Consider the following 27,258-nt stretch of genomic DNA (forward strand, 5'->3'; position numbering starts at 1 on the left):
GTCCCCTCCCCCCCATCACCTTTCCCCTACTCCCTCTCCCTGCCATGGGAGTACAATGAGAAAGCAGCCATCTACAAGCCAGCATGAGTGTCCTCACCAGAAGGTTGGCCACGCTGGCATCTTAACCTTGGCCTTCCCAGCCTCCAGAACTGTGAGAGACACATTCCTACTGTTTAAGCCACCAATTCTGTGGTATTTTGTTACGGCAGCTCATGCTAAGATAATTACCAACTGTTTTTGTTTTAGCCAGATTAATTGCAGAATTGAAAATAATTGAAAGGAAAAAAAATAACTGAATGGAAATACTGGGCAAATCTAAGTTGCCTTTAAAGAATCAGAAACAACTTAATTCTTAAGTGCCAGTATGTGCCAAGCACGGTTTTGTGCTTTCGGCTTTCAAACAATACGCTTAGGGTTCCTATCTTCATGGAGTTTAGATTTTAGTAAGGGTAACAGAATAAACAGGGGATAAGCATGGAGGCTCTGAGCAGCAAGGAGCTGGGCATTTTTAAAGATTTTATTAATTTATTTGAGAGAGCGAGTGAGCGTGGAAGCATGAGCGGTGGGGGGGGGGGGGGAGCAGACTCCCTGTGGAGCAGGAAGCCCAACTCGGGGCTTGATCCAGGGGACCATGACCTGAGCCGAAGGCATACAGTTAACCGACAGCCAGCCAGGTGCCCCTAGGAGCTGAGCATGTTTAAGGAAAAGAGGTCAGTTGGGTTGAAGCACAGAGAGGAAAGGGGCAGAGTTTGAAATGAGGTTAGAGGGAAACTCAAGAGCCAGGCCACCGAGCCCTTGTAAGCCACTGTCAAGTTTGGTTCTATTCTGAGAGCAATGGGAAGCCACTAGACTGGGTTTGATATATATATTTTTTTATTTCATAGTGAGAGTGTGATAAAATCTGAGTTATGATTTCAAAGTCCAGCTGCTGTATGGGGGATGAATGGAAGGAAAGCACAAACAGAAGCAGAAGAGCACGGAGGCCGCCCCAACACCCAAGCGAGAGGAGACCGTGGCTGAGACTAGGGTGGTGCAGAAGAGTCAGAGAAGGGGGCGGCTTCTGATGGACCGACAGGAGACGACGATGGAGAGAGACGCTTAGCTGACTGAGCCACCCAGGGGCCCCTAGCAGATGCATTCTTTAAAACATAAACTAACAAAGATCTAAAAGGAATTTAAAAGAATTTAAAGAAAAGATAGCTCAAGGATATAATTCGTATTAGATGAAAGTGCTTAGGCTACTATTTTTACTTGAGGGACTCATCAATCTGGTTAATCTTGGTTAAAAATTTTCCCCCCAAATTTCTATTTAAATTCTAGTTAACATATAGTGTAATATTGGTTTTAGGAGTAGAATTTAGTGATTTCATCTCTTCTATGTAACACCCAGCGCTCTCAACACAAGTGCCCTCCTTAAAGCCCAGCCTACCTCCCCTCCAGCAACCCTGTTTGCTCTCCATAGTTAGGTCTCTTACGTTGGTTAAAAAAATTTAAAACATATGCATCATCAGTCACCAAATGAATCTACTGTAGTTTATTATTGGGATAAAAGTCTCTATATCATGGGCACCTGGGTGGCTCAGTCATTAAGCAGCTGCCTTTGGCTCAGGTCATGATCTCAGGGTCCTGGGATCAAGACCCACATCGGGCTCCCTGCTCAGTGGGAAGCCTGCTTCTCCCTCTCCCACTACCCCTGCTTGTGTTCCCTCTCTCTCGTGTCTCTTCCTCTGCAGAGGAAGAGGTTCTGTTCTCAAAAACATTTCTGTCTGTTTCTCAAATTTGAATGCACTATGGACCTATGAGAACCAGCTTAGGAATTCTCCCTACTTATGACATTGTTCTGTGGAAAATGCAATCTGTAGGATCCTTAAGTCGTCAGTAGGAAGTGCCATCCCCCATGTCCTTAGTCAGTAGAACAGAGGCACTGTGGCAGGGTGAGGGCTGTGGGGACGGGGCAGCAGCTGGAGGGAGTGGGCAGGGCTCTGAGGACAAGCAAGGCAAGGCTAACAATAGGGGTCCTGTCTTAACCCGGTATACTGGTCACTGGCTTTATCTCATGCTCCACTTTCCTTTGCTCAAGTTCTATTCTTTGGTGGACCCTAAATGTTGGGGATACTGAACGCCTAGCTTATTACCCACTCGTGAAGTCTGGGTTGGATTAGATTGTAGTTACTGGGTGTATGAAGGGCCCTTCCTTCTGTGAACTGAAACATGACTCCAAGATGAAATTTTTGTTTTCAGAGTTTAAAATCTCTATCTCCAGCCCTGACTTAGCTCCTGAAACATGTTTTCACTCACCTGATGGGCATTTCTAAAGGACCCCCAGGCACTTCAAAAACTCCACACCACGTGACTCTCATGACCTCATCTACTCAGCCTCGTTAGTTACCCTCGTTTCCTGTTCACTGGTGGCTCCCTCCACTAGGTCACCCTCCCTAGCACGTCTGAAATCATGTCTTTTTCCTCTCCCTCGCCTCTCACATTCATTCACATTAACTACATCTCCTAAATCTCTCTGAAATCAGTCCCTTCTTTACTTCGAGCAGCAGCATCTCTTACCTGAACCCTGGCAAGAACTAAACTACCCTCCAGCTTCAAAAGCTCTCGCAGCTCAAATTTGTTCCTGCCTTTTGAGTGATCTTTCTGAAAACGTAGACGTGATCTCATCACTGCTTTCAAAGCTTCCATGGTTCCCCCATTCATAAAGATAAAAGCTGAATCTTCTCGATGGCTTCAGGTCTCGAAGCGAGGCCTTGCTTGACCACCTTACCTAAAGGTGACCTCCCCCGTAATTCTATTACCTGGTTTATTTTATTCATGGTTCTTAATACAACCCGTAATTCCCTTGTCTGTTTATGGGTTTATTGTTTGCCCCCCACTTCCCAAGAAAATATGGTCTCACTGGGTCAGGGATCTTGACTATTTTTCAAAGTGGGAAGCGATCTCCCAGCTTAGCACAGCGATGGTGCATGGCAGACACACAACGATCTGTTACACAAAGGCCCCGCATTATCTGCCTCTCAGTCCTTGGCAGCTTCATTCCCACCACATATCTGTGGTCTAGTTACTTCAAAAGTCTGTCTCCAAATAAATTTAAGCTATTTCTACTTTCCTTCTTTTTTTTTTTTTTAAAGATTTTATTTATTTATTTGACAGATATCACAAGTAGGCAGAGAGGCAGGCAGAGAGAGAAGGGGAAGCAGGTTCCCTGCTGAGCAGAGAGCCTGATGCGGGGCTCGATCCCAGGACCCTGAGATCATGACCTGAGCCGAAGGCAGAGGCTTTAACCCGCTGAGCCACTCAGGCGCCCCATCTTTTCTTTTTTTTTAAAGTTGTTTCGTGTTATGCCCTTCTCCGCCTGTTCCTTTACTAAATCCTAACTTTTCTGTCAGTGTATTTTTAATGGTCAAGCTTTTTTTATTAAAAAAAATTCTTTTACTGATGTGTAGTTGACACATGCTGTTAGTTTCAGGTATATAACAGAGATTTGAAAAGTGTATATATCTACCAAAGCATTTCTATATTTTTTTAAAAAGATTTTATCTGAGAGTCTGAGATGGACAGAGAGAGAGCATGAATGGGGAGGAGAGGAAGAAGCAGGCTCCCCCCTGAGCAAGGATCCCAGCACAAGACTTGATCTCAGGATCCTGGGATCATGACCTCTGCCAAAGCAGATGTTTAACCGACTGAGCCACCCAGGCGCCCTATCAGGACATTTCTAAAGTCACACTGGGAAATCGACCTTGATTCCAACAACAAGTATACTTCCTTCTGTCTTCAGCAAGTAACATGGCATCTAGCACATTCCAGGTACTAAATAAATATTCGTTAATTGCACTATCTTGCTGTGTCATTCTAGAGAAGGCTCAAACAAAATCAGTGTGGAGCACCTGGAGATTGAAAGCACAGAGGTTTCAAGGACCCTGTCTCTTTCACTGCCTTCTGAGATGCCAAGTGGAGGACAGCCTTGAGCTCAAGAAGTTCCCATTCTCTAATCTGTGGCATACATCATCAGTGCCTATTTATGAGCAAATTTTAACATCAGAGCCTTAATGTATTTTATTGAGTTCTCTGGATCTCAGATTTCCAAACTTTTAAGGGCAGGTCTACTACTGGGTCCCCAACCAAAACCACTTTGATGACAAGAGGGTAAGGGAACAAGTAGAAGTGAGAATCAAGGACAAGTCTGTCTCCCAACAGTGCTGTTCAACAGAAAGGAGGGCCATGCATATAATTTAAAATTTTCCAGTGGCCACATTTTAAAAGGAAGCAGATGAAATGAACTTTAATGAATTTTTAAAAATATATCCAAAATACTATTTCAGCCATGTAATGAATACAAAACGTAGATATATTACATATAAATATATGAATATAAATATATTATAAAATGAGATCAGTTAGGGATCTCATTCTTTTGTTCCTACGGAGATCTCTGAAATCTGTATTTTGCACTCAGGCTACATCTTAAATGGACTAGGCCCATTTCAAGTGCTCAAATGTCCCACGTGACAAATGGCTATAGACGGGACAGTACAGGTTTAGGTCCTGTGCTTCCTCCACTCAGTCTTTATGCCTCCACCGCCTGTCAGACTAGATGTTCTGTGAAAGCAGGTAAGTCCTTTGCCCAATTTCCCGAGGTTATACAAGTCCATATTAACCTACTTAAATACTTTAGAACTTGATCCTTGCCGTGTTTATTTAATTCCTTCCCGCCCCTCCGTAAACCCTCCGTGTGACACTTTAGAACACGTTCTAATTAGCAGAGGGAAGGGCTGAGTGCCAGAGTCGGGCTCAGGCACCAACACTCCAGCTTTGGCTGGGGGTGGCGAATACGCTCCTAGGTCCCACCCCGGGGACGGATGAGGGCTGCAGGATGGTCTGGGCTAAACCCCCCAGGGTTCCTGCCCTCGGTCCTTCCACTTCAGGGCAGCTTTACCCGGAGGTTCCAGGACACCACCCGCTGGTAAAATCAGCTCGTGTTCCAGAACTCGGTGTCATCATAGCGCTGCCCCGCACATCCATTCATTCAACAAACACTTGTTGAGCGCCTGCGTACACACTTAGGCGGACAGGTCGGCCAACAGCCCGAGAGGGGTGGACCTCGCTCCAACAGGGGAGGGGGAGTCCCAACGACCAGCCCGTGCTAAGCGCTGCCCTGCATCAACCAACACATGCAGCAGTCCACACGGCCCCCGGAGGCGGGTCTTAGTCTCAGGACCCAGGACACTTCGCAGGACAACAGGAAGAGGCCGAGTAACTTGCGGCCCGGCAAGGCGCCGACCTGAGCGGCCGCGCCCCAAGCCCAGCGCTCGGGCGGCTCACCGGGCACGCATGGGCGCCTGGGTCCCCGCCGAGCGCCGCCGATGACGCCGTTCGAGGGGAGGTGCGGCAGCTGCGACCTCGGCCGCGACTCACTGTGAGGTGCCGCGTGGTGCTCCTCGGCGACAGGAGCGTCGCCGCTCGAGGAACGGACAGCCACCGGAGCCTCCCGCGCCTCTGCTAGCCGACACGTCACACCCACCGCGGAAGCGCGACGGCTTTGGGGCGGAAATTACCGGACCTCCGGCCGCCTCACGAACTACCATTCCCGTGAAGCTGCGCGGCGCCGGGTGGCCTTTGCGCAGGCGCGCGCACGGCGTGCGTGGCGGCGTCAGCGGTTCTAGAACGTTGCTGTGGTAGCGCTCGGGCGCCATGTTAGGACGAAGGGGAAGGAGGAGAAGCGCTTAAAGCGGCGGGAGCGGTGCGGGAGTGGGGTTGGACCCAGGGCTGAGGCAGGCCCCCCCCCTCCCTCCCGCCTCAGTGGATCATGCCCAGGGCGGCAGCGGCGGCGGTTGCGGGGGGGAAGTGACTGGGCGGTGCCGGCGCAGGAGACGATGCCGTTGTAAGTGATTTGTATTCTGTTTTCTCTCGCACGCCGGCGGGGCCTTGGGGGCGTCGGGGGAGGGGGGAAGGGGTGGCGCGAGAGCCGGGCCGTCGCCCCGTTGGGGAGGCAGGCGGGAACGGGGCTCTTCCTGTTTCCTCACCCGCTCGCCGCCGCACTTCCCCTTGTGCTCGGTTCCCGCTTCCCCCCACCCCTTCCTGGCTCCGCGGCCGTGGGGCCGGGGGCCTTCCCCTTCCGGAACGGGCGGGGGAACCCGAACCTGAGTGCCCTCGCTTCTCCGCCCCGTGCGGGGGGTGGGGGGGAAAAAAAAAAAAGAAAGAAAGAAAAAACAATGCCCGGCGGCGGGGAAGGCAGGCCCGGCCGGTTGCGGGGTCTGCACACAGCGCTCAGGTCCACTCTCGGCGTCTGTCCGGCTCCTTCCTGGTCTGCCTGCGCTGCGTCCCTCTCCCTCCCGTCTCCGGGATGCCCACCTCGTGCGCAGAGGGAACCCACTTCCACGCCCGAGCTCGCACGAGCACTAGCTAAAAGCCCAGTTGGGAGCGACGAGCCTCGCTCTCTGGAAGCCTCGCCGCCGCCCCCCCCGCCCGCCCCCGGAACCAGCCCAGTCCTCCCCAGGCTTCCCACCGTCGGCAAAGGGGCGCTTGCCGGGGGGTCCTCCGCAGCGCGCTGGGTTAGGTATTGCTGTTTCGGTGCTGCTTTGATAGGCTGGTCGGAGGGGTCCTGCCTGCTTCGCTCCCCGTCTCCAGTGGTGCTTGGGATTTTTCGGATGGTTAGACGGAAGGCTGGTCCGTGCTTGCCTTCTCATCCCACTCGGTGTGCGTCTTACACTTTGTTACTCTTGCAGCATTTTTTAAAAAGTTTCTGTTCTGTTTCAAAGAATGAGATGTAATCTGAGTACTCGTTGTTGGGATCGAAAGTAGATTACAGCTTTTTTTTTTTCCCTGCGTGTATCCAGCCGTGGAGAGGCCTAAATGTGAGACTGCATTTCTTCCATTTTTGAACATTCTGGTGTAAGCGTGCTCCTTGGAGACGAGGGACCGAATTTTCTTCTTTGTAGGCCCCAAATGAACCATGTAATTGACACTCCAAGTTTTCTTTATGTACAAAATAAAGGTTTTATGATTTCTAGACACCTAGCACAGCACCTCAGGTTTATCTGTTTTTTTAAAGTTTCATTTTTCGCATATATTACTGGTTATAGTTTTAGTTTTATTTATGTGTCTCTGTACGTGTACGTGTGTGCGCGCGCGTGCAGGTGAGGATCTAACTTCGACACAGGCTTTAAGATACCTATTGCTGTTTACACGGTATTTAAAAGAAGAATTTCATGCTCCTCCTTAACCACTCCTGTCATTTTTAAGAGGCCTGTCAACATATTTCTGTAAATGACAATATTGCTTAGTTTTAAATAAATATGCAGATATAAAATCTTATAATCTACAAGTTCCCTGTTAATTGATTCATTCATCCTTTTGTGAGTAGAAAGACACTGGGGATACTGATTTTTTTTGTGTGTGGCATTTTTCACTTCAGCTGAATTTAAAATAAATAAATGTTTTTTAGTGATGCCATGTGACTTCTTTGTGTTAGCTCACATTTTATGGCTGTGCTTGAAAAGCAACTTTGTGATGATCGTGTCAGTAGTAAAATGATCAGTGATAGGAAATATACAACTTAACAGTTGTATTTTAATTAGAGTTAAAAGATAATTATATCATTTTCTCTAGAAAATAAAAATACTTTTATATCTACCCTTTCCCAGCCTTCTTTGAGGAAGGGAGGTGTACATTTTCTATAAAGACCTAAGAGCATAAATTTTCTTGGAAGTTCAAATATATGGAATGGAAGACAGTTTAGACAGCACATTGACACATAGATAATTGGCTTTCCAGTGTGTTTTTTGAAATGTGAACAGTATGCCCAGTTTTTTGTTAGCTGTCCCTCTCATTTTTAACGCTAAGTATACTATATTTTTAAGTAAACAACAAAAAGACCACACTGCCTAGGTAAATAGGCCTTTTCCCTCATTAATCAGCTTTCTTTGTTTTTCATTTTCTGGTGTCACATTGCCTTTCCTTTCATTTCTTTGGAGTTTTGAATTTTGATTTCCAGGCTTATCGTGCTTGCTTTTTAGTATGCCTGTCCTGTTAAATTTGGGTGGGATTGTGGAGTTGGCCATAGTTGAGCTGTCAGAATGGGTTAAATCAAAATAGATTGTTGAAGTTCTGGTCATGACAATATTATGAACAAGTACTCATATTTTGTCTGAAACTCATATGTAATATGTATAATTTTGAAAGGCTGGTATGATTTAAGAGCCATGGTGATGAAACTTCCAAAAATTTGGGTAGTCTTTAGGATCCATTAATACAGGGCTTTTCTGGTAGGTACTGTTGACAGTTACGGCCAGATAATTCTTTGAAGGGGGGCGTTTCTGTGTTGTAAGGTGTTTATTAGCATTCCTGGCCTTTACCCACTAGATTTCAGGACCCCCACACCCCCATCTCTCCAGTAGTGACAACCAAAAAATGTCTCCAGATGTTGCCAGATGTATCCTGCCAAGATTATCCTTCTTGAGAGTCACATGGCATTGATAGAGTGTAAGGCCTTTCTGCTTTCTGCCCTACTGTGCTGGAGAGATCCATTATTTGCATCAGCTGAGTTCTGACTGTCACAAGTTGAAGTTAAAGATTTTGAGGAGAGTAACCATCCTCAGTGACCTAGTGCTTATACCACATTCATAGAATGTTTAAGTTACTAGAAGAGATATTTAGCAAGACTTGGGGGAGACAGTAGCTTTTCTCCCAAATATTTCAGGCTGTTAGGAAAAAAGAATCAGTTTCATGAAGTCATAGCAGGTAGAACTGGGACCTCTTGGTGGATGGTAATGGGTACCAGTGATTCCCACATTGTGATCTGTGGAACCCCGGGGATCTCAGATCGCTTTAAGGAGTACAAAAAAATGGAAACTGTTTTCATAGTAGTGCTGAAATGTTATGTCTTTTTTACTTGAATAACATTGCATCGATGGTGTGAAGGCAGTAGTAGATGATGGCTGTTCTTGCCTTAGGACAAATCAAGGCAGAAGCACCATATTGTACTAGTCATTGTCCTTGAGGGGCAAGGGCGATGTCGGAGGCAGGCCCCTGGCCAGGGCGGGCCTCCGCCAGTCATTGTATTTCTTCATTACACACATAACACACACTTTAAAAGTTTCTCGATGAAACAGTAAAACACATTAATTTTAATGAATCCTGACTCGAATTTATGTTTTACATAAGCCATGATAAAATGGGAAGTACACATAAAACTCTATACAAAGTACAGTGGTTGTTTTGAAAAAAGCACATGTCTGATTTGTGAGCTAAACTAGTATTTTTCTTGTGGAGTTCTTTCATCTAAAAAACAGATGATGTACCCACCGTGGGTATTGACACTTGGACCATTTATCAGTTTCCTGAAAATGACGTGAGCCTGTCTCTTTTTAAGGAAACAGCTGACAGCATTGGTGGCCAGTAAATTTGAAGATAAAAACTAAAAATTTGGAAGGCTTGTTTCTGCCAATTGTGGGCTTGATAGCTTCTTGGTAGTTAAAAAATGTTTCTGATTAGATTGGTAGTGTGATATTAATGATACCATTAAAAAAATATATTTTGTAATAATGTGTCAATATTTGGAAGATAAGCTTAATTTTTTTTTTAAAGATTTTATTTATTTATCAGAGAGAGGGGGGGAGAGAGCGAGCACAGGCAGGCAGAATGGCAGGCAGAAGCAGAGGGAGAAGCAGGCTCCCTGCCGAGCAAGGAGCCCGATGCGGGACTCGATCCCAGGACGCTGGGATCATGACCTGAGCTGAAGGCAGCTGCTTAACCAACTGAGTCACCCAGGCGTCCCGATAAGCTTAATTTTGATGAAATAAAAAAAAGTACATCGGTGAAATTTATATTCAAAGTGCAGTGTAGATCAGTGGATTTTTTTTTTTTTAATTTTAGTTTTAAGTAATCTGTACACCCAAAATGGGGCTCGAACCCACAACCCTGAGATCAAGAGTCACAGGCTCCACCTTTAAAGCGCCCCTAGACCAATGGATTTTCATGCAGCAGTATAAGGGATTTATTGATAGGGTTTCAACTTTGATACTGTAATTAATCTTCAAAAAAATACCACTTGTGGAGTTTTGGTGTAGCATCATAGAGGAATATCTACAGTTATTTGTACAGGTTATTGAACTACTCTTCCAGTTAGGAGGGTGGTCTGCCAGGTTTTCTTTCATACGTGTCTACCAAAACTACTTGTCAAAGGGATTAATTGCAGAAGCAGATAGAGAAATATAGCTGTCTTTGATTAAGTGATGATTAAAGAGATTTGCAAAAATGTAAAACAGGGAGATTAGTATCTAAATTTTTTGTTTTGGAAAACAGTCTTAAGTTATTTATGTTAACATGTAATAGAGTTCTTGTTACTTAAGTACATAAACATTTTAAGAATTTATTCCAGTTATAATTCCAATGCAGTAAATATTGGCAGATATAATCCATATAAGCAGAAGATCTTTGGGGTCCTCAATGAATCTTAAGAGTTGTAAAAGGAGTCTGTGACCAAAAAGTTTGAGACCTTGAGAATTGCTGCCTGACAGGAGCAGCTAACTGCTGCTCCAAGCCGCTGTTTGCAGTGGTGGTGTCACTGTAGCATTTCTGGGTGGCTTTTGGATAGTCTGGAGGGATGGACACACATGTGGTTTAAAGATTTATTTTGTTGTTGTTATCAATGCAAAATAATGCATTGGATAACCTTTAGGGAAGATAACTTCTAACAGCGATTTTGGTTTTCAGATTGCAGTATTAGAGATTTTGTAATGAATTGCTTGTTGCCAAATTAATGTTGGCTATGGTTTTGGAATATGTTCTATTACCTTAAGTCTGTTCTCAGTTCATGCTTTTTGATGGAGAAGTTAGGAGGTAGGTATTGGAATCGAATACATTTATGAACCTCTTCAGTTCCTGTTCCCTAGTCACGCCCATCCCCTGCCCCACCCCTCCCAGGTGAAAACGCTTTCTGGCCAGAATGAAGCCATTTGGATTCCTAGTATTTCCCGTTTTGGTGGGGTGGGAGGCATTTTTTGGTTTGTTTGTTCTGTATGTTCATTGTTCTGATTATTCAGCAGCTTTTAAATGATTGCACATTCTCAGTTTATTATTTACAGAACAGCATTGTAGGAGGTATTAGTTCCCTTTAAAGTTGGTTAAGTTGAGGGGTGCCTGGGTGGTTCAGTCTTTTAAGTGTCTGCCTTCAGCGCAGGTCATGATGAGCTTGGGGTTGAGCCCCGCATCTGGCTCCCTGCTAAGCGGGGAGTATGCTTCTCCCTCTGCTGTTCCCCCTGCTTGTGCTCGCTTGCTCTCTCCCTGCTGAATAAAATAAATAAAAATAAAGTTGGTTAAATTAAGGCTTGAAGTAGTCACCTGTCCATGGTCTTCAGTGTGCTTAAGTTGTAGATTACAACTTACTTCAGCTTACTTCAGCTAGGGTTCCATGTTCTGTTCTCATTCTAGTACTATACACCATCTCCTTTGCGCTTTATTGGGAACTATGTTTCATCAGCTCAGTTGGAGTCTGTTTAAATGTCTTAAGTAGAGGGGCACCTGGGTGGCTCAGGTGCCCCTGGGTTAAGCCTCTGCCTTTGGCTCAGGTCATGATCCCAGAGTCCTGGGATCAAGCCCCGCATCAGGCTCTCTGCTCAGCGGGGAGCCTAGTTCCCCCCCACCCCTGCCTCTCTGCCTACGTGTGATCTATCTCTCTCTCTGTCAAATAAATAAATAAAATCTTTAAAAAAAAATAAATCTTAAGTAGAATTAGTTTTTAAGATCACGTTTCTTGTGTGTAGAATATTTGAATCAGTTTTTTTTTAACTGGTGACATGTATCATATACATATAGTACATGTAAAGTGATAAGACTACAAAACCTAAAATCTTAGAATGTATTTTTAGCTTTATTTAAAGTCACATACAGATTTATCACTCTACACTCTCATTTTGTGACCACTGCCTTCTGTGGAATGTGATATTTTTTAATCTTTGTATGTTTGCAAAATTATATATTCTCATTTGTGGAAATTTAAGGATTTGGGAAAGGAAAAAAAACTAGGGGTTTTGCTGGATATCTTTATTTTCTACCTCTTACAGAATGGTCTTTCAAATTTGTATTCTATGTTTTGTCCAGAAACCAGCTTCTTGCATTCTCTGACGGCTTTTATAGTTTTGGGGTTGTTAAAGAATAGTATTTTTGTCATTTTGGTCATCAGAAACATCTTGCTTTTCCTGGAATTAATGTGTTACAGTACTATGACAACATATTTTTGACTATTCTGATACATCTTTGTGCTTTTTCAGATTCTCTTGGATTTTCTTCATTTTCAAGTTGTATTTGGCAAACTGATGCATGAGTACTGTGGTCTTGCTGGTTTTTTACTTCTTCTAGCCCCTTGGGAGAAAGAGGGCAAGGGGGCAGTTGGAAGTGCCCTTAGGAAGGAAGGAAGAATAACTTGGTCATTTTTATAACTGAATAAAAGTACGCTTTCCCTGCATAATCAATCAACCTTGCATTTCCAGAGTTCTGCCTTGGGAGTCACCATAATGTAGTCCCCTTGAGCATAAATTACTACTGCACCCTCTACTGCTGCCTACTAAATACTGGCTGATTGAACTGGAATACATATTTTAAGAATATAGTGAGGTTGTAGATATGTTTGGTATCACACAGAGCACGTGGCAGGTGAATTAGTGTTCTTTGTATATAATTCCTTAGTGATCAGATAGGTTGTTTTGGTTATAGCCTGGACTAAGCTACTAGTAAAATTAAAACATCCTATGTTAAACTTCTTGTGAAAGAGATATTATTTCTGTTAAGAATTAATGTCGAATACACATTCAGACCCTTAATCTTTTTCTGTCTTGTTGTCCCAGTGGGCACATTATGTTTAAGGTTAAAGCCTCTTTACAGCAAATTCTATTGTGGTGAATTGTTACATTAAATATGTTTTTGTGATTTATCTGATTTTTTCCAAAGAAGACCGTCAGACAGGTTAAGCTTTCAATTCTAACTTAAGTAAAACTGGAAAGAAATGATAAAAGTGTTTTCAGTTGGCTGGTAGCTATGAGTTTTCACTTTGTTGCTAGCTTTAGGCCAGAGCATATTCCATGTGCCTAATAATGGGAGACAGGGGTTCATTAGTAGTATGAGCTTTGTTTAAATTGGAATGCAAAGTCATTAAACATTAACTATTTGAGAAAACACCATTGGTGATTTGTTGTCCTTTCCTTTTCTGTGTTTGTCATCTGCCTAGACTGCCCTTCCTCCTACCCTTCATTAAAGCCGTTTGCAGTACACACCTCCTTACTGATTTTGTTTGGCATAGCCTTAATTCTTTGGTTCTGTAGTATTTATTTTAAGCTTTTACTTTGCACTTGTTTAAGGATCGGAATCTCAGACCAAATCTGAGATTGTCACTGAGAACAGAGACGGTCTTTGTATTCCTGATTTTAGTGTTGTCTTTCATATATATTTAGGAGTTCCGTAAATTTCAACCTAATAAATGCTATACTTTCTGGCAAAATTAAGTTATATGAGGCAAAGGTGCTTTGTGAAAAACTGGATTGATGCAGTTTTATAACCTTGATAACTGCCTTAGCAGTTTTCTGGAGCAATAAATAAAGCATGGTTTGCTTTGTATTTAATATTTCTCATTGCAGGATTGCATGGGGGAAAAAAATCCATTTTTTAAAGTCTTGTTTATTTCACTTTTAGATAATGTGCTTTGATTAGCATAAACTGATTTTTTTTTTTTAAAGATTTTATTTATTTGACAGAGATCACGAGTAGGCAGAGAGCCAGGCAGAGAGAGAGAGGAGGAAGCAGGCTCCTGCTGAGCAGACAGCCTGATGCGGGACTTGATCCCAGGACCCCGAGATCATGACCTGAGCCGAAGGCAGTGGCCTAACCCACTGAGCCACCCAGGCGCCCAGCATAAACTGATTTTTTAAGCCCAGTCATCAAAATGCTAATTACTGTTTTAAATTGAACATTTATTTGGTGTGACTTGCTGCCAGGGAGTAATTTTAGGGCATGATTTTGGGCTCCTTACTATCACTAACCTAATTTAATGGTGAATACATAGTAGAATTAGATGATGTTCACCTTTTGTACATCATCATTAATATTTAATTAAAAATAATTTAACAAGTTGAAACCTTTATAAAGTATGAAGTGGAAATTCTATCAGTTCTTCTTGGTGCATTTTTATGTAGGTATAAAAACAAATAATTTTTAAATATATAAAACTGTACATTGTGAAAGATGTATACAGGCACTTCAGCATAGAGGGTTAGGTGCCTGGGTTCTTACCCTGGCACAGGAAATTTAGATCAGCCATTGTTTCCCCACTTTGTTCATCTGTAATATGGTGACAGTTAATAGTACAGTTGTTACGAACAATTGGGACAGTTGTAAAGTGCTTGACATGCTACCTGGAATATTTTGAGGTTTCAGTAAATACTGTTATCATAATTATATTCCACAGCTTTTTTCAGCTGATATATTGTGTGCATCTTTCTTTGCTACTACATGTAATAATCACCTCATTCTTTTTATATGGCATAGTGTTATATTTCAAGAATTTACTGTAATTAACCAGTCACATTATATTAATGGATATTTAGGTGGCTTCCACTTAGTACATTGTATATAAGTGGTCCAGTGAACAACCTTGGACATCTTTTTGTGTTATTCCTAGGAGAAGGGTGAAATTCTAGAACCTGTGGAGTCAGAGATATTTACACATACCAAGCATGCTACTTGCCCCCCGCCCACACATAGGGGATAACCTTGGGATAGGCACTGCTCATTTCAAGTTTATTGTACATATTTGACTTGACTTAATTGTATCCCTGTCCCACAAGCATCTAAAAACTTGGATTTTTGTGTTACATTTCATGTATTGAAACTGTGTTGTGAATTAAAAAGATCATGTCTCCCAACTTCAGGGTTTTGGTTTGACTCCTGTGTCCTACTATTTCTGTAAGATAGATTGCTAGAGGTGAAGTCGTGGAACATAAACTTTTAAAATTGATACATGCATTTTTAAATTTTAATGAATATTGCCAGATTGCTTTTTAAAATTATGTTCATTTCCATTGTGATGGATAAGAGTGCTCATTTTCTTAAACCATTATCAATATTGTAGGTTTATAATCTTTTATTTTTACCATATGTATATCAGCTTTGTTTTTCTGCAGTCTGACAGGAAAATAGTTGTCCTAATTTGCTTGCATGATGTGCAAGGAAACTTTTTTTTTAGTTGGTTTAAGAACTCTATGCATTGAGACTATACTCTTTGGGATAGGTTGCATGTATTTTCTTCACTTGTTAATTTGTTTTAACTTCGCTTATGATATATTTTTATTATATAAAAGCTGGAATACTTTTATGTAGGTAAATTTTTTTCTGTATGGCTTTTGAGTTTTGTGTGTCTTAAATATGGTTCTGTAAATAGTGTTCAGTACCATGGCATCTGGAATTTAGATTTTGCAATGGATAACCAAATCTATTTGAGTGTTCTGTACTTTCCTCAATGACTTGAAATGGTTATTAGTATCATTTATCTGAAGATTGATCATACTTTGACTGGATATATGGCCACTAAACTGCAGTCAACAAATCATGGGAACTTACACTATACTATTTGAGTTAGCTTTAAATTACTGTACCAGAGTGGTTCTCGGTACTTCAGAGTACACTTTTACTAAGTTAGATGCCTAGACTTTTGAAATACATATATAGCTGAAATAAGCAACTGCAGTCATACACTAATTTCACAAAAATGTTGCTATTCTAAGTATCTTTATCCTAATTAGAGTCCTGTTATGCACATCGTAACATGGGGAAAGAGTGGACTTTTCTCTGAGCATTGGATTAAAGCTTCCTATGCTTGGAAACTGTTCTTCAGTGTTACAGATGTGCTAAAGTTTTTAGATTCCTAGTTTACCATCTGGTGTAGAGGAGAGAGATAAATTCTAAGGTAAATCCTTGGAGGTACAACTTAGAGATAATAATATAACAATAACAGAAGTGAAACCAGAGTGATATATAACTAGTAGTTGTGAAATCAGGCCCGCTTTCTGTCTGCTACTTTATCATGCTTCTGAATTGAGAGCAAGCTTTGTAGACAAGAGTTTTGAATTCCGCTACCAGAAATCATGGAGGTTTCTGTGCTTGGTAGCAGAATGAATGGTGGCACGGTAAGGGAGAAAGGAGGAGTGAGAACAAGGTGCCAGGAGTTAAAACTAGAGTAGTTGGAATGGAATTGTTACACAGAATGTTAAAACTTAAGAAAAAAAAAGTAAGAATAATAAAATTAAATTAAAAAAAAAAGGGAAAACGGGTATGTGTCTTGTGTAAGCCTTTCTGTAATGAAAATATTTTAAATATTTTAAATGTTGTAAAGAAAATATCCTGTGTTCCATGATTGAGAGAAGAATTCTGAAAATATTAAACATTGTGGGCCCCCAGGTGCCACTCTTCTACTCACCAAAACACTTGGGATGGGGGAAGTAATGTTTTGCTGTGGGGTTTTTTGGTGTGTGATTTTGAGAGGGGGGCAAAATTCATATATGTACTGTAATTGTAGTTATGTATTTACATCTTATTCCAATCCAGAAAGGATTAAGACAGAATGCTTTAGTCAGATGTTAGAAACCAGCAAAATATTTTGCCTTAAAGGTTGGGTGAAAAGGAAAAGTAAGGATAGAGATATAAAGCAGCAAGAAATTAGGGTACAAGTTCTTACATAGTGATAATTGCATTGTTGTAGAGTGGAGAACTTGCTGGATGGCCACCAGTTTCACCCAGAGAATTCATAGAGTATCCTGAAAGTAAAGATAAATCGTGTTCATGAGATGGAAAATCTCAGGCACAGGAAAAGCACACGTAGAACGTTCTTCATAGTAAAAGCCCCAAAAGAAATTTTAATAAATCACAAATACTGTAGCTCTGTATCTAGTCTGTTTTTTCTTTGTTTTGTTTAATTGTAGGATTTCATTGTTAAAATAGAGTCATGTCTAAAGAAAACTAAATGCTGGTTAAAAAATGACTGTAGAAAGTGATAGATAGGAAGGATATCTAATGTGTGTGAGAATGGGAGGAAGAAGGTGCATTCTTGGGGTTGATAGCTGTGTGGTGTATTGTTCTAGGAGAGGCTCTATAAAGCAGAATCCTTTAAATTACTCAGTATTGAATGTGTATTTTTGTTTTGTTAGAATAGCAAATAAAAGATCCTTAAATTGTTTTATCACTCCACTTGATTTCTAATACTAAAATTGAATGGAAAACTTCACTTTCTCCATTTACAGTCATGGTTAGCTTTTCTATTTGGGACATTTTGGACACTGACAGTGCATATGGTAGCTTGTAATTTCTAGTCCAGATATTTAAGTTAAAATTAAGCCATTTTTATTGGAGGCACAGCTATCTTGTGACTTTTAGAATATGTATTTCTTTCCTCTTACTTGATTTTGACTCATTTTTATTTTTTGATAAGTGTTCTTGAATTAGTGTATGTTTTATACATGTACTTGAGTTAGATACATGTTCTGTATGTATACATGTGTAGACATATGCTGTATATGTAATTCTTTCCTGAAATAGATGGGGCAAATAAATATGATTTTATTTTAGATTATGTGATGATATTTTGAATAAAGTAAATAAAAAGCTGTAATTTGCATCTAATTTGTTTCCCCATCAAAATGTTAATGTGGAAACTTCTAGAAATCAACATATTTTTCAAATTAGGGTGAACAGACTTGGTGTGGATTTAGAAATATGAGTTGGTATCCTAATATTCTGGTGATATTTTTGAAGTAGATAGGACCTTTCCAAGTATTGTTACTTTGTGTGACAGTGAAAGACCTGAATATTTGAGAAAGAAAAACTGGGAAAGAGAACTGAGCCTTAACCTCACAGAAAATGAGTACTCCTATTTTGTTGATGACCCAACTCAACTGGTAATAGATATAACCCCTTCAGAAAGGAATGAATGTAGAGAAATGTATTACTTGCTCAAAACAAAAACCATTCCACTAGAGTGGATTATTTTACCTGAAGTTAATGAAAACAAATCCAGTTCACACTTGACTTGAAATCTCGCCTTGCTTGAACCAAGTCTAGCTAGAATGAACTTGTATTTGTTTTCATTTCTGGCTCTACTCATGTTAAAATCATTTATTAAGGTATTCATAATCCTGTGGTAGTCACAAAGGGTTCTAGTTTACTTGGAGAAACTCATATGAAGCAGTGAAAAATATGAGAGAATATAATCACTTTGGGATATGTGGTAAGTGTGCTGTTTGCATTTAATACCTCATATATCTGAAATCAGTATGTATAGTGTGAAGAATTCTCAAATGGTTAGGCAGTTTTGAGGGCTACTTTTTTTTTTTTTTAAAGATTTTATTTAATAGAGCACAAGCAGCTGTAGCGGCAGGGAGAGGGAAAAGGGAGAAGCAGGCTCCCCCCTGAGCGGGGAGCCCAGTGCCATGCGGGATCATGACCTGAGCTGAAGGCAGAGGCTTAACCAGCTGAGCCATGCAGGTGCCCTGAGGGCTACCCCCCCCCCCTTTAAAAAAGATTTTATTTATTAGAGAGAGTGCATGAGAGGAGAGAGGTCAGCAGGACAAGCAGACTCCCCAAAGAGTAGGGAGCCCGATGTGGGATCCTGATGTGGGATCCTGGGACTTCAGAATCATGACCTGAGCTGAAGGTAGCCGCTTAACCAACTGAGCCACCCAGGCGCCCAAGAACTACCTTTTTGAGGTCACTTTTTTTTTTTTTAATTTTATTTATGTATTTGACAGACAGAGATCACAAGTAGGCAGAGAGGCAGGCGGGGGGGGGGGGGGGAAGTAGGCTCCTTGCGGAGCAGAGAGCCCAATGTGGGGCTTGATCCTAGGACCCTGGGAATCATTACCTGAGCTGAAGGCAGAGGCTTTAACCCACTGAGCCACCCAGGCGCCCCTGACTTGTTAGTTTTTAAATAATAATTGTGCTTCTTATCTATAGAGCTCTTGTCCATTGACTTACAATTATTTTAACAGAGAATAAGAGACAAGAATGAGTTTCATCAAAAAATACTCGAGTCTAATTTTCTAAAGCGTTTCAAGCATGCCATGCCTTTTTGTATTTAACTAGTTACAGTAAAATCCCACTGATTGTAAAAAATCTGGAATTTCTCTAAAAGTGGGGGAAAACTACTTCTAGATTAGCATCACTGTTAAGTGCCAGTCTGTCACCAGAAATGTGTAATAACTTTAAGTGTGTGACTACAGTGCCCCCCATTCCGCAAGTTATCTTTGTTATTTGCTCTGTATTTTATAAATTTTTTTCACTGTGAGTCAGATACTAAATTCTATTTGTGGGGGGTCTCTTGTATTGGTAAATAGTGTGTGTTTTTTTACTATATTAATTGTAGTGTGTTTATCATTGCTCTAGAAATAACAATACATCAGATTATGGCTCCTTTTCAAGAAGTAGTTTCTCAGTTCAACGTATTCTAGATTGTGTTTATTTAGGTATTTAGTCAATGACAAAGATAAAAGTCCTTGGAGTGGGAAGAGATAAAGAGTTTTCTCTTGGGTCACTTGCTTTTGGTTGGTTACTTTTTGTTCTAAGATGTCTTTTGAAAGGAGTCTTTTTGAGTATGGCAGGGAACCAACTGTGTTTAGAAATGCATTTTATTAAAGCAGTTTTTCTAGTCAAATGGTTTGTTTCAAATTGTAGAAATTCTTCGGCAGTAATTTTATCTAATTTTGTTTGTAGTCCAGTTACAACGCAGGGATCACAACAAACACAGCCGCCCCAGAAGCACTATGGCATCACCTCTCCTATCAGCTTAGCAGCCCCCAAGGAGACGGACTGCCTGCTTACACAGAAACTGATTGAGACTCTGAAGCCCTTTGGGGTTTTTGAAGAGGAAGAGGAACTGCAGCGCAGGTGAATACACACATATGTATTTTTCTTTTAATTTATAATTTTTCATCAGTGTAATAAACTAATTTTTTTAAGAGTTTACTTTATTAGAGCGAGAGATCACAAGTAGGCAGAGAAGCAGGCAGAGAGAGAGGGAAGCAGGCTCCCTGCTCAACAGAGAGCCCGATACCAGGGCTCGATCCCAGGACCCTGAGACCATGACCTGAGCTAAAGGCAGAGGCATAACCCACTGAGCCACCCAAGCACCTCAGTAAACTAATTTCTGAGGCATTATCTACTCAGTCAGAATATTCCCTGAAATCTGTCTTGTACAAGAGCAAAGCTTAGAAACTTTTTTCCTACAGTGAATTTTATTCCCTTTTGATTTTTTGATGCTTTTAGTTATTACAGTACAGAATTGTCAGAAGGAAAATTCTTACTCAGCTAAAAGAATGCTTTACCCAGTGTAATGGTGCCTGTAGTAAACTACTGTATACTTTCTGATAACTTAAAAACTGGTTAAAATTTAGGGATCCACCTATTGAAAACTGATTTTCATTTTAATTAGTAATGAAACAACTTGATACTTGATTGATATTTGCTCTATCAACAGGATTTTAATTTTGGGAAAATTAAATAACCTGGTAAAAGAGTGGATACGAGAAATCAGTGAAAGCAAGGTAAGGCGACTTATTTGTATATGAAATGATTTGTCAGCTGAGCAGCAGCAGTCTTAAGCTGTTCTTATTAGAGTGAATTTAGAGTCTTTAATGCAAAGTCTGTTTTAGACTATTTGATACCAGAATTAGATTGTTTCTAATTTGAAAGCAGGGAAATCTGAACTGAATTCAGTGATTTTGTAAATACTTTTTTGTTGCAGTATTTTAAGCTGAAACTCCATAATTACTTTTGCTTCACAGAAATAATAGATACTGCCTAAAGAGGTGCTTTAAAAATGTATATTAAATATTTGAGAATCTTGTTACCTTTTAAGCAACCTATGACATTGAACAATTTTTAGGTTTGCAGATATTAAGCTCTCAAACTCAGTATCTCCTTAGTTTTTTATAATATTCTCTGAGTTCCTAAAATTTATTATGAAAAATCATACATACAGTTGATGAATCCATGACTGGGCTTCTGGTAAAGGAAATGTATTCTTAGAGATGCGTATGGAATTCATTTGACCCATTTTTAAAAATTGCATAGGGATGTCTGGCTGGCTTAGTCTGTAGAGGGTGCAGCTCTTGATCTTGGGGTTGTAAGTTTGAGTCCCATGTTGGGGATAGAGTTTATATTAAAAAAACTGCTTACATAGTGGTAATTTTCTCAGGCAGTACAAAATGCATATTTAATCTATAATACATCTTGAAAAATTGATGGAAAGAGAACCAGGGATTGAAGAAAACTTGAGAGAGGGGTTTAACAAAGAAGAAAATCTTTCAGTTTTAGTCAAATTTATACTTTTTTTTTTTTTAAGATTTTTATGTGTTTATTTATTTGACAAAGAGACAGTGAGAAAGGGAACACAAGCAGGGGGAGTGGGAGAGGGAGAAGCAGGCTTCCTGCTGAGCAGGGAGCCTGATAACGGGGCCTGATCCTAGGACCCTGGGATCATGACCTGAACCAAAGGCAAATGCCTAACAACTGAGCCACCCTGGCATCCCAATATAATATGTCTTCTTGAAACAGCATATATATATTTTAAGCAACTGATTAAAATTTCAGCAGTGGGAGTGTTCTAAATGGGGGACTCCATGTATTATACAGTTTCTCACTGACAGAATTCCTGATATGAATGAGATTTTGTTTTTTATTTATTTTTAAAGATTTGTGGGGGTGGTGCAGAGGGGGAGAGAGAATCTTGGGCATACTCCCTTGGAGCCTGGATGTGGGGCTTGATCCCAGGTCCCTGAGATCATGACCTGAGCTGAAATCAAAAGTTGGACCCTTAACCAATTGTGCCAGCAGGTGCCCTATGAATGAGATTTTATAAAGGAAGGGTTTTTTTTGAGCTGAGCAGCAGATGTCCAAGTTAAAGTATTTTTTACTCATTTATTGAACTTAGTGTTTCCTTAACCTTCTGTAGGAAATCGTTTTTTTTTTTTTTTTAAAGATTTTATTTATTTATTTGTCAGTTTGAGAGAGAGAGAGAGAGAGAGAGAGAGAGTGCACAAGCAGTCAGAAGGGGAGAGAGAAGCAGGCTCCCTGCTGAGCAAGGAGCCCGAGGCAGGACTCGATGCAGACTCGTTCCAGGACTCTGGAATAATGACCTGAGCCTAAGGCATCAGCTTAACCGACTGAGCCACCCAGGCATCCTAGGAAATACAGCTTTGTTTTAATGGCATTTTTTAAATGTTTAAGTTTAAAGCCATAATCAAGTAGACAAAGCCAAAACTTAGATTTATTTAATGTGAAACATGAATACTGCCTCATGGATAGTTTGTTTCATGTATTTACTTCAGTAAGGTTTCTTTCATCAGTAATTCTTGGTAACAGTTCTTTCTGCTGGTTTTACTGCCCGTAAGAAAATGTGTTAGGATTAATGAAAGTAGTGCTTATTCCTGTTGGGTTTTATCAATGTCCTTTCCACTATAGCCTAACCATTAGTAGTGAGTTGGTTAGAGAAAGTTTTGATCTTTTGAATCTGCCTTTTGTAGAGAGAATTTCTTCTCCAGATGGTTAGTTTTAAGACTTGATACAGGATTTCTTGATGTTGACACTGTTGATATTTTGGGAGCAGATAATTCTTTTTTAGGGTGCTGTCATGTGCATCACAAGATGTTAAGCAAAACACATCCCTGACCCCTTTTTATTAGGTTTACTGTCCTGCCCTCTCTCTCTCCAGATGATGACTAAAAATGTCTCCAGACATTCCTTATGTTCCTGGAGGAGTGGAGTCATCCCTGGTTGAGAAGCGGTGATTAATGGATAGTTCCAGTTAATTTATTTATGGTATTGGGGGGGAGTTATGTAAGATTTGAATTTTTTTTTTTTTAAGATTTTATTTATTTATTTGACAGAGAAATCACAAGTAAGCAGAGAGGCAGGCAGAGAGAGAGGGGGAAGCAGGCTCCCATGCTGCACAGAGAGGCTGATGCGGGGCTGGATCCCAGAACCCTGAGATCTTGACTTGAGCCGAAGGCAGAGGCTTAACCCACTGAGCCACCCAGGTGCCCCTAAGATTTGATTTTTACTTTAGTTGTCTTGTTTGCTAATATTCTGAGACTAATAAAAAAGAAGATTTTACAGTTTATTTTTCTGTGACCAGAATTAAAGAATCTTAATTTTTTGGGTTAAAATTACTAAAATAGCTATAAGCATATAAATGTGTAAACGTGCTAATAACAGTAGCCATAAGTGACATGTGGCTGTTTCAGTTTAAATGAACTAAAATACCTACCTCCTCAGCCAAGCCAGCTTTATTTCACTATATACACATTACATATGTATTTCACACCATAGTGGCTGCTATATTGGACAGTTTAGAGTTCACTTATCCAAAAGATCTGTTTTACTAGAAAAGTTCATGGATCATTGTTCTCAGGTAGTTTCTTCCTAACTTCCCTTTGTAGGCCTATTCCGGCAACATCTTCCTGGCTTAATTTATATAACCGGGCCATCTTTGCAAGTGAGATTTTTAGATTTCTAAATGTAGGAAGACAAATGTAATATATCTACATGGTCCTTTTTCTGTAAGTGTTGATTAAATGTGCCCTCAAAAAACAAGGGAGTCCCTGAATCTTTACAGTTTATTTTTAAGATTTTTGTAGTATGAAGTAACACTTTCATTTATGTTACTTGAGGAGGAGTGATGGGTGTTTTGGTACTGAATAAGATGTTACTGAGGAATTAGAAAGTGAAGAGAAACATTGACCAAGCACACATTAAAATTTTTTGTTTGGACAGGTACCATCCTTAACCACCAGTGGTTTTAAGTACTCACCAAAGTACTTTAAAGTAGTACCAGGGCCAGGAAGATGATTTTTTTTTTTTTTTTAAGATTTTATTTATTTATTTGTCAGAAGAGCACAAGCAGGCAGAGTGGCAGGCAGAGACAGGCTCCCTGCTGGACAAGAAGCCCGATGTGGGACTCAATCCCAGGACCCTGGGATCATGACCTGAGCCGAAGGCAGTGGCTTAACCGACTGAGCTAACCAGGCGTCCTGGGAAGATGAGTTTTAAATGCTTGCCTTTATCCTTTATCCTTGTTCTTGGTGTTTTCTACTCTTAAGAAACTATCAGTAAGTTTTAGTTCTGTTCAAAGTAATCTCGCCAAAGCCTTTGGAAATCTCAACTATTATGTAGCAGTATTGGCTTTAAAGTCACTTTTGATATGGTAAAATTATGTCTAATTTACTATGGAATATTCAGTATAATCACTGAATGTAATTTTTTTAAGCCATCAAATATGTTTTTGTTTTATTCTAACATTCATGATATTTGCAGCATCTTGGTCATGAATAAAATCTGCTTCTAACATTGATCCAATGGAATCACATGTTCTCCTATACGATAGTCCTCTTTTATAGCAGTTTCCAGAAATGTGGCAAAATTGTAAAACGGTATGGGTCACTAAAGCACATTCACTAAAATTGGAATTTGCTTTTATTTCAGAATTGGTTGCTACCTGAAGACGTGGTATTTGGTAGAGCCGACAGAGTTTGTTTACCTTCCATGAATTTGCGCTGAATTTGAATTCTTGGGTTTTTAAAAATTATTATATAGTGCTGTTTAAAATAATTTCTTTTGTGCTCCACTGATAAACTGTCCCTTTTCTTGTTTGTTTAACAGAATCTTCCACAATCTGTAATTGAAAATGTTGGAGGAAAAATTTTTACGTTTGGATCTTACAGATTAGGAGTACATACAAAAGGTAAATACTGTTTTAATTGTCTTGAGAAGGAATACCCTTTTTAGTTCATAAAAATCATAATGACACATTCATCACAGTTACTTGAGTGAGTTTGCCTGGAAGATAGAGTACTTCAGGGAGCCTAATGTTAAGAAGATAAAAATAGATGCCTTCTAAACCTGCACTGACCAGTGTGGTACTAAGTAAATTTAAAAAATCAGTTTTGTACAGCACAGGAATATAGTCACTAGTATGGTAGCGATCTTGTATAGTAAGAGGTGGTAACTGTACTTGAGAGTGGTGAGCAGAGCATAGTGTATAGACTTGTGCAGTCACTGTGTTGTACATCTGAGGCTAACATAACACTGAACATCAACTAAAGCTGAAGAAGTTAAGTGCGTGCCTCAGTGGAAGTAGCCACGTTTTCAGTGTCCATTAGTAACTTGGTGGCTAGTGGCTACTGTGCTGCAAAGACGGAGAGAACTTACTTCCATTGGAGAGTTCTTTGGACAGTGTGCTGTTCTCTGTATCAGTTCCTCTACCTAAAGAATATCAGGTCAGGAAATTAGAAAAAAATGAATGCAGACCTTTTTTAAAAAGACCTGTGGATTTTCTTTTCCCCATGCTTTTTTTTTTTAATAGTTGTAAAATACATTTGAGCAAAAACCAGACCACAATAGTGTATCTGCAGCCATTGATGATTACTGTTAGTTTTCTTGCTTATGCTTGTACTTAGACAAATAAATACACAGTGAAAATGTTACCATGGCAGAGAACATTTATTGGACTTTTTTGCTGGGCACTGAGCTAATAGTAAGTTTTTGGTCTTCATTATCTTATTTATTCCTCAGTTCTCTTATTCTCATGTAATAAATAGATGTCTGAGGCTTACACAAAGAGTAGGCATGAACAGTTTCTCTCAGCCATCTCTTGGCAGAAGTAGCATTCTTCAACCATTAACCACTGGCTTCTTTGTTAAAAGTGTCTGCCAGGATAGTGTTCTCTTGGTCCTGGCACCCTTCCTTCTCCTGATCTCCCACTGCTCTATGCCAGTAGTAGTTAGGCATTTGCTTTTGATGTGTCCTGTGCACTGTACAGTTTCTTCCTCTCACATATATGCTAAATATACAGCCTTAAGAGTAGTGCCTTAGCTATTGAGTCTTCTAGGGGAGTGACTATGTTGACCTGATTGATCATTGATATCTCCCTTTTATGATTCCAGTTATTGATTTAAGTCATCTTTGTTGTGTTTCCTCTAATGCGCTGGAGGCTTGGCTCCTGTCAAGCACTAAATTAGTAACAGTATCTTACCATGATATGCCTTTATGCATTCTTGCCAGTGATCCTTTTGGGAGTTTATTCTGTAGGCCCCATTTAGGGGCCAGATAGAGGCTTACAAGCACTACTCACATAATGTGTGGGGGGAAAAATACTTTGTATTTATAAAATAGTTTTAGTTTTACAGTTTGCTAATGAATCTGTCTATGACTAGTAACATCAAAATGTTGGGTGTCTTCTTGAATAGTTCCCTCTCTTTAACATAAAAGTCCTATCTGAGTTACCTTCCTCTGACTCCTAGGTCATCTGGACCACTATGAAGAGAGGTTATTGCAGGAAAAAAGATAACCCCGTCAATTAGGATCCTGTTTTTCCTATACTGACCAGTAATGTTTTTTAAGGGGAAGGGCACATTTTCAGAGGCTCACCGGTATAATGTTAGCAGATTCTCAACATCAAGTACTGCCATGATAAGATGCGAAATAATTTTATCGTAATAGTAATTTGTGGTTGATGGGCTTAATTTTTTTTAGGTGCCGATATTGATGCGTTGTGTGTTGCACCAAGACATGTTGATCGAAGTGACTTTTTCACCTCATTCTATGATAAGTTGAAATTACAGGAAGAAGTAAAAGATTTAAGAGTGCGTAAATGTTTGGGGTGAGAGGGGAGGAGTTACAAAAATTAGTGAAATAGAGCAAATTTTGTGGGATAGCCGTCATTTATTGAACTCTTGCAGTTTGCCAGATCCTTTCAAGGGGCATAACGTGTATGCTTGAATTTTATTCTTTACAAGCCTAAAATAAATTTCATCTCATGTTCAGAGTAGGAAATCAGCGAAAAGAATAAATATTAAGCAGTGTTGCTATAATTTACATCTGAGTGGCAAAAATCAAGGCTTTGAACCTAGGTTTATCTGATTCAAGAGCCTAGTGTCTTAAAGCTAGTTGTTGAGAACCTAGTCTGTGTCAGGCATTATGCTAATATTTTTAAACAATTTCAAATGTCTCATTCACTTAAAAGAACTAAAACTAGTATAGGTCTGATATGTAGTTTCAGAGACACTGAACTCCCTTAATCTTCTTACAGGCTGTTGAAGAGGCATTTGTACCAGTTATCAAACTGTGTTTTGATGGGATAGAGGTAAGGTGTAATTCAAATAGACAGTTCTTGCTCTGTATAACGTTGATTGTTGTAGGTTAAAAATTATTTTAATTGGTAAGTTG

General features: G+C 40.3%; 1 protein-coding gene across 6 annotated transcripts in view; it reads left to right on the top strand.

The window, feature by feature from the left end:
- Nucleotides 1-5,643: 5,643 nt before the first annotated feature.
- PAPOLA (poly(A) polymerase alpha) overlaps nt 5,644-27,258 on the top strand; it is a 58,175-nt gene continuing 36,560 nt past the window's right edge. For all 6 annotated transcript variants that reach the window (XM_004754724.2, XM_013057413.2, XM_045073449.1 and 3 more), the window contains exons 1-6: nt 5,644-5,884; nt 19,750-19,923; nt 20,513-20,579; nt 24,694-24,775; nt 26,566-26,675; nt 27,122-27,175. In XM_004754724.2, the coding sequence (XP_004754781.1) occupies nt 5,877-5,884; nt 19,750-19,923; nt 20,513-20,579; nt 24,694-24,775; nt 26,566-26,675; nt 27,122-27,175 (495 nt within the window). In that variant the 5' untranslated portion in view covers nt 5,644-5,876. The remainder of the gene's footprint in view (nt 5,885-19,749; nt 19,924-20,512; nt 20,580-24,693; nt 24,776-26,565; nt 26,676-27,121; nt 27,176-27,258) is intronic.

This window comes from Mustela putorius, unplaced genomic scaffold (genome assembly GCF_011764305.1).
Source record: "Mustela putorius furo isolate JIRA1106 unplaced genomic scaffold, ASM1176430v1.1 tig00000129_pilon_pilon_pilon, whole genome shotgun sequence".
Lineage (NCBI taxonomy): Eukaryota > Metazoa > Chordata > Mammalia > Carnivora > Mustelidae > Mustela > Mustela putorius.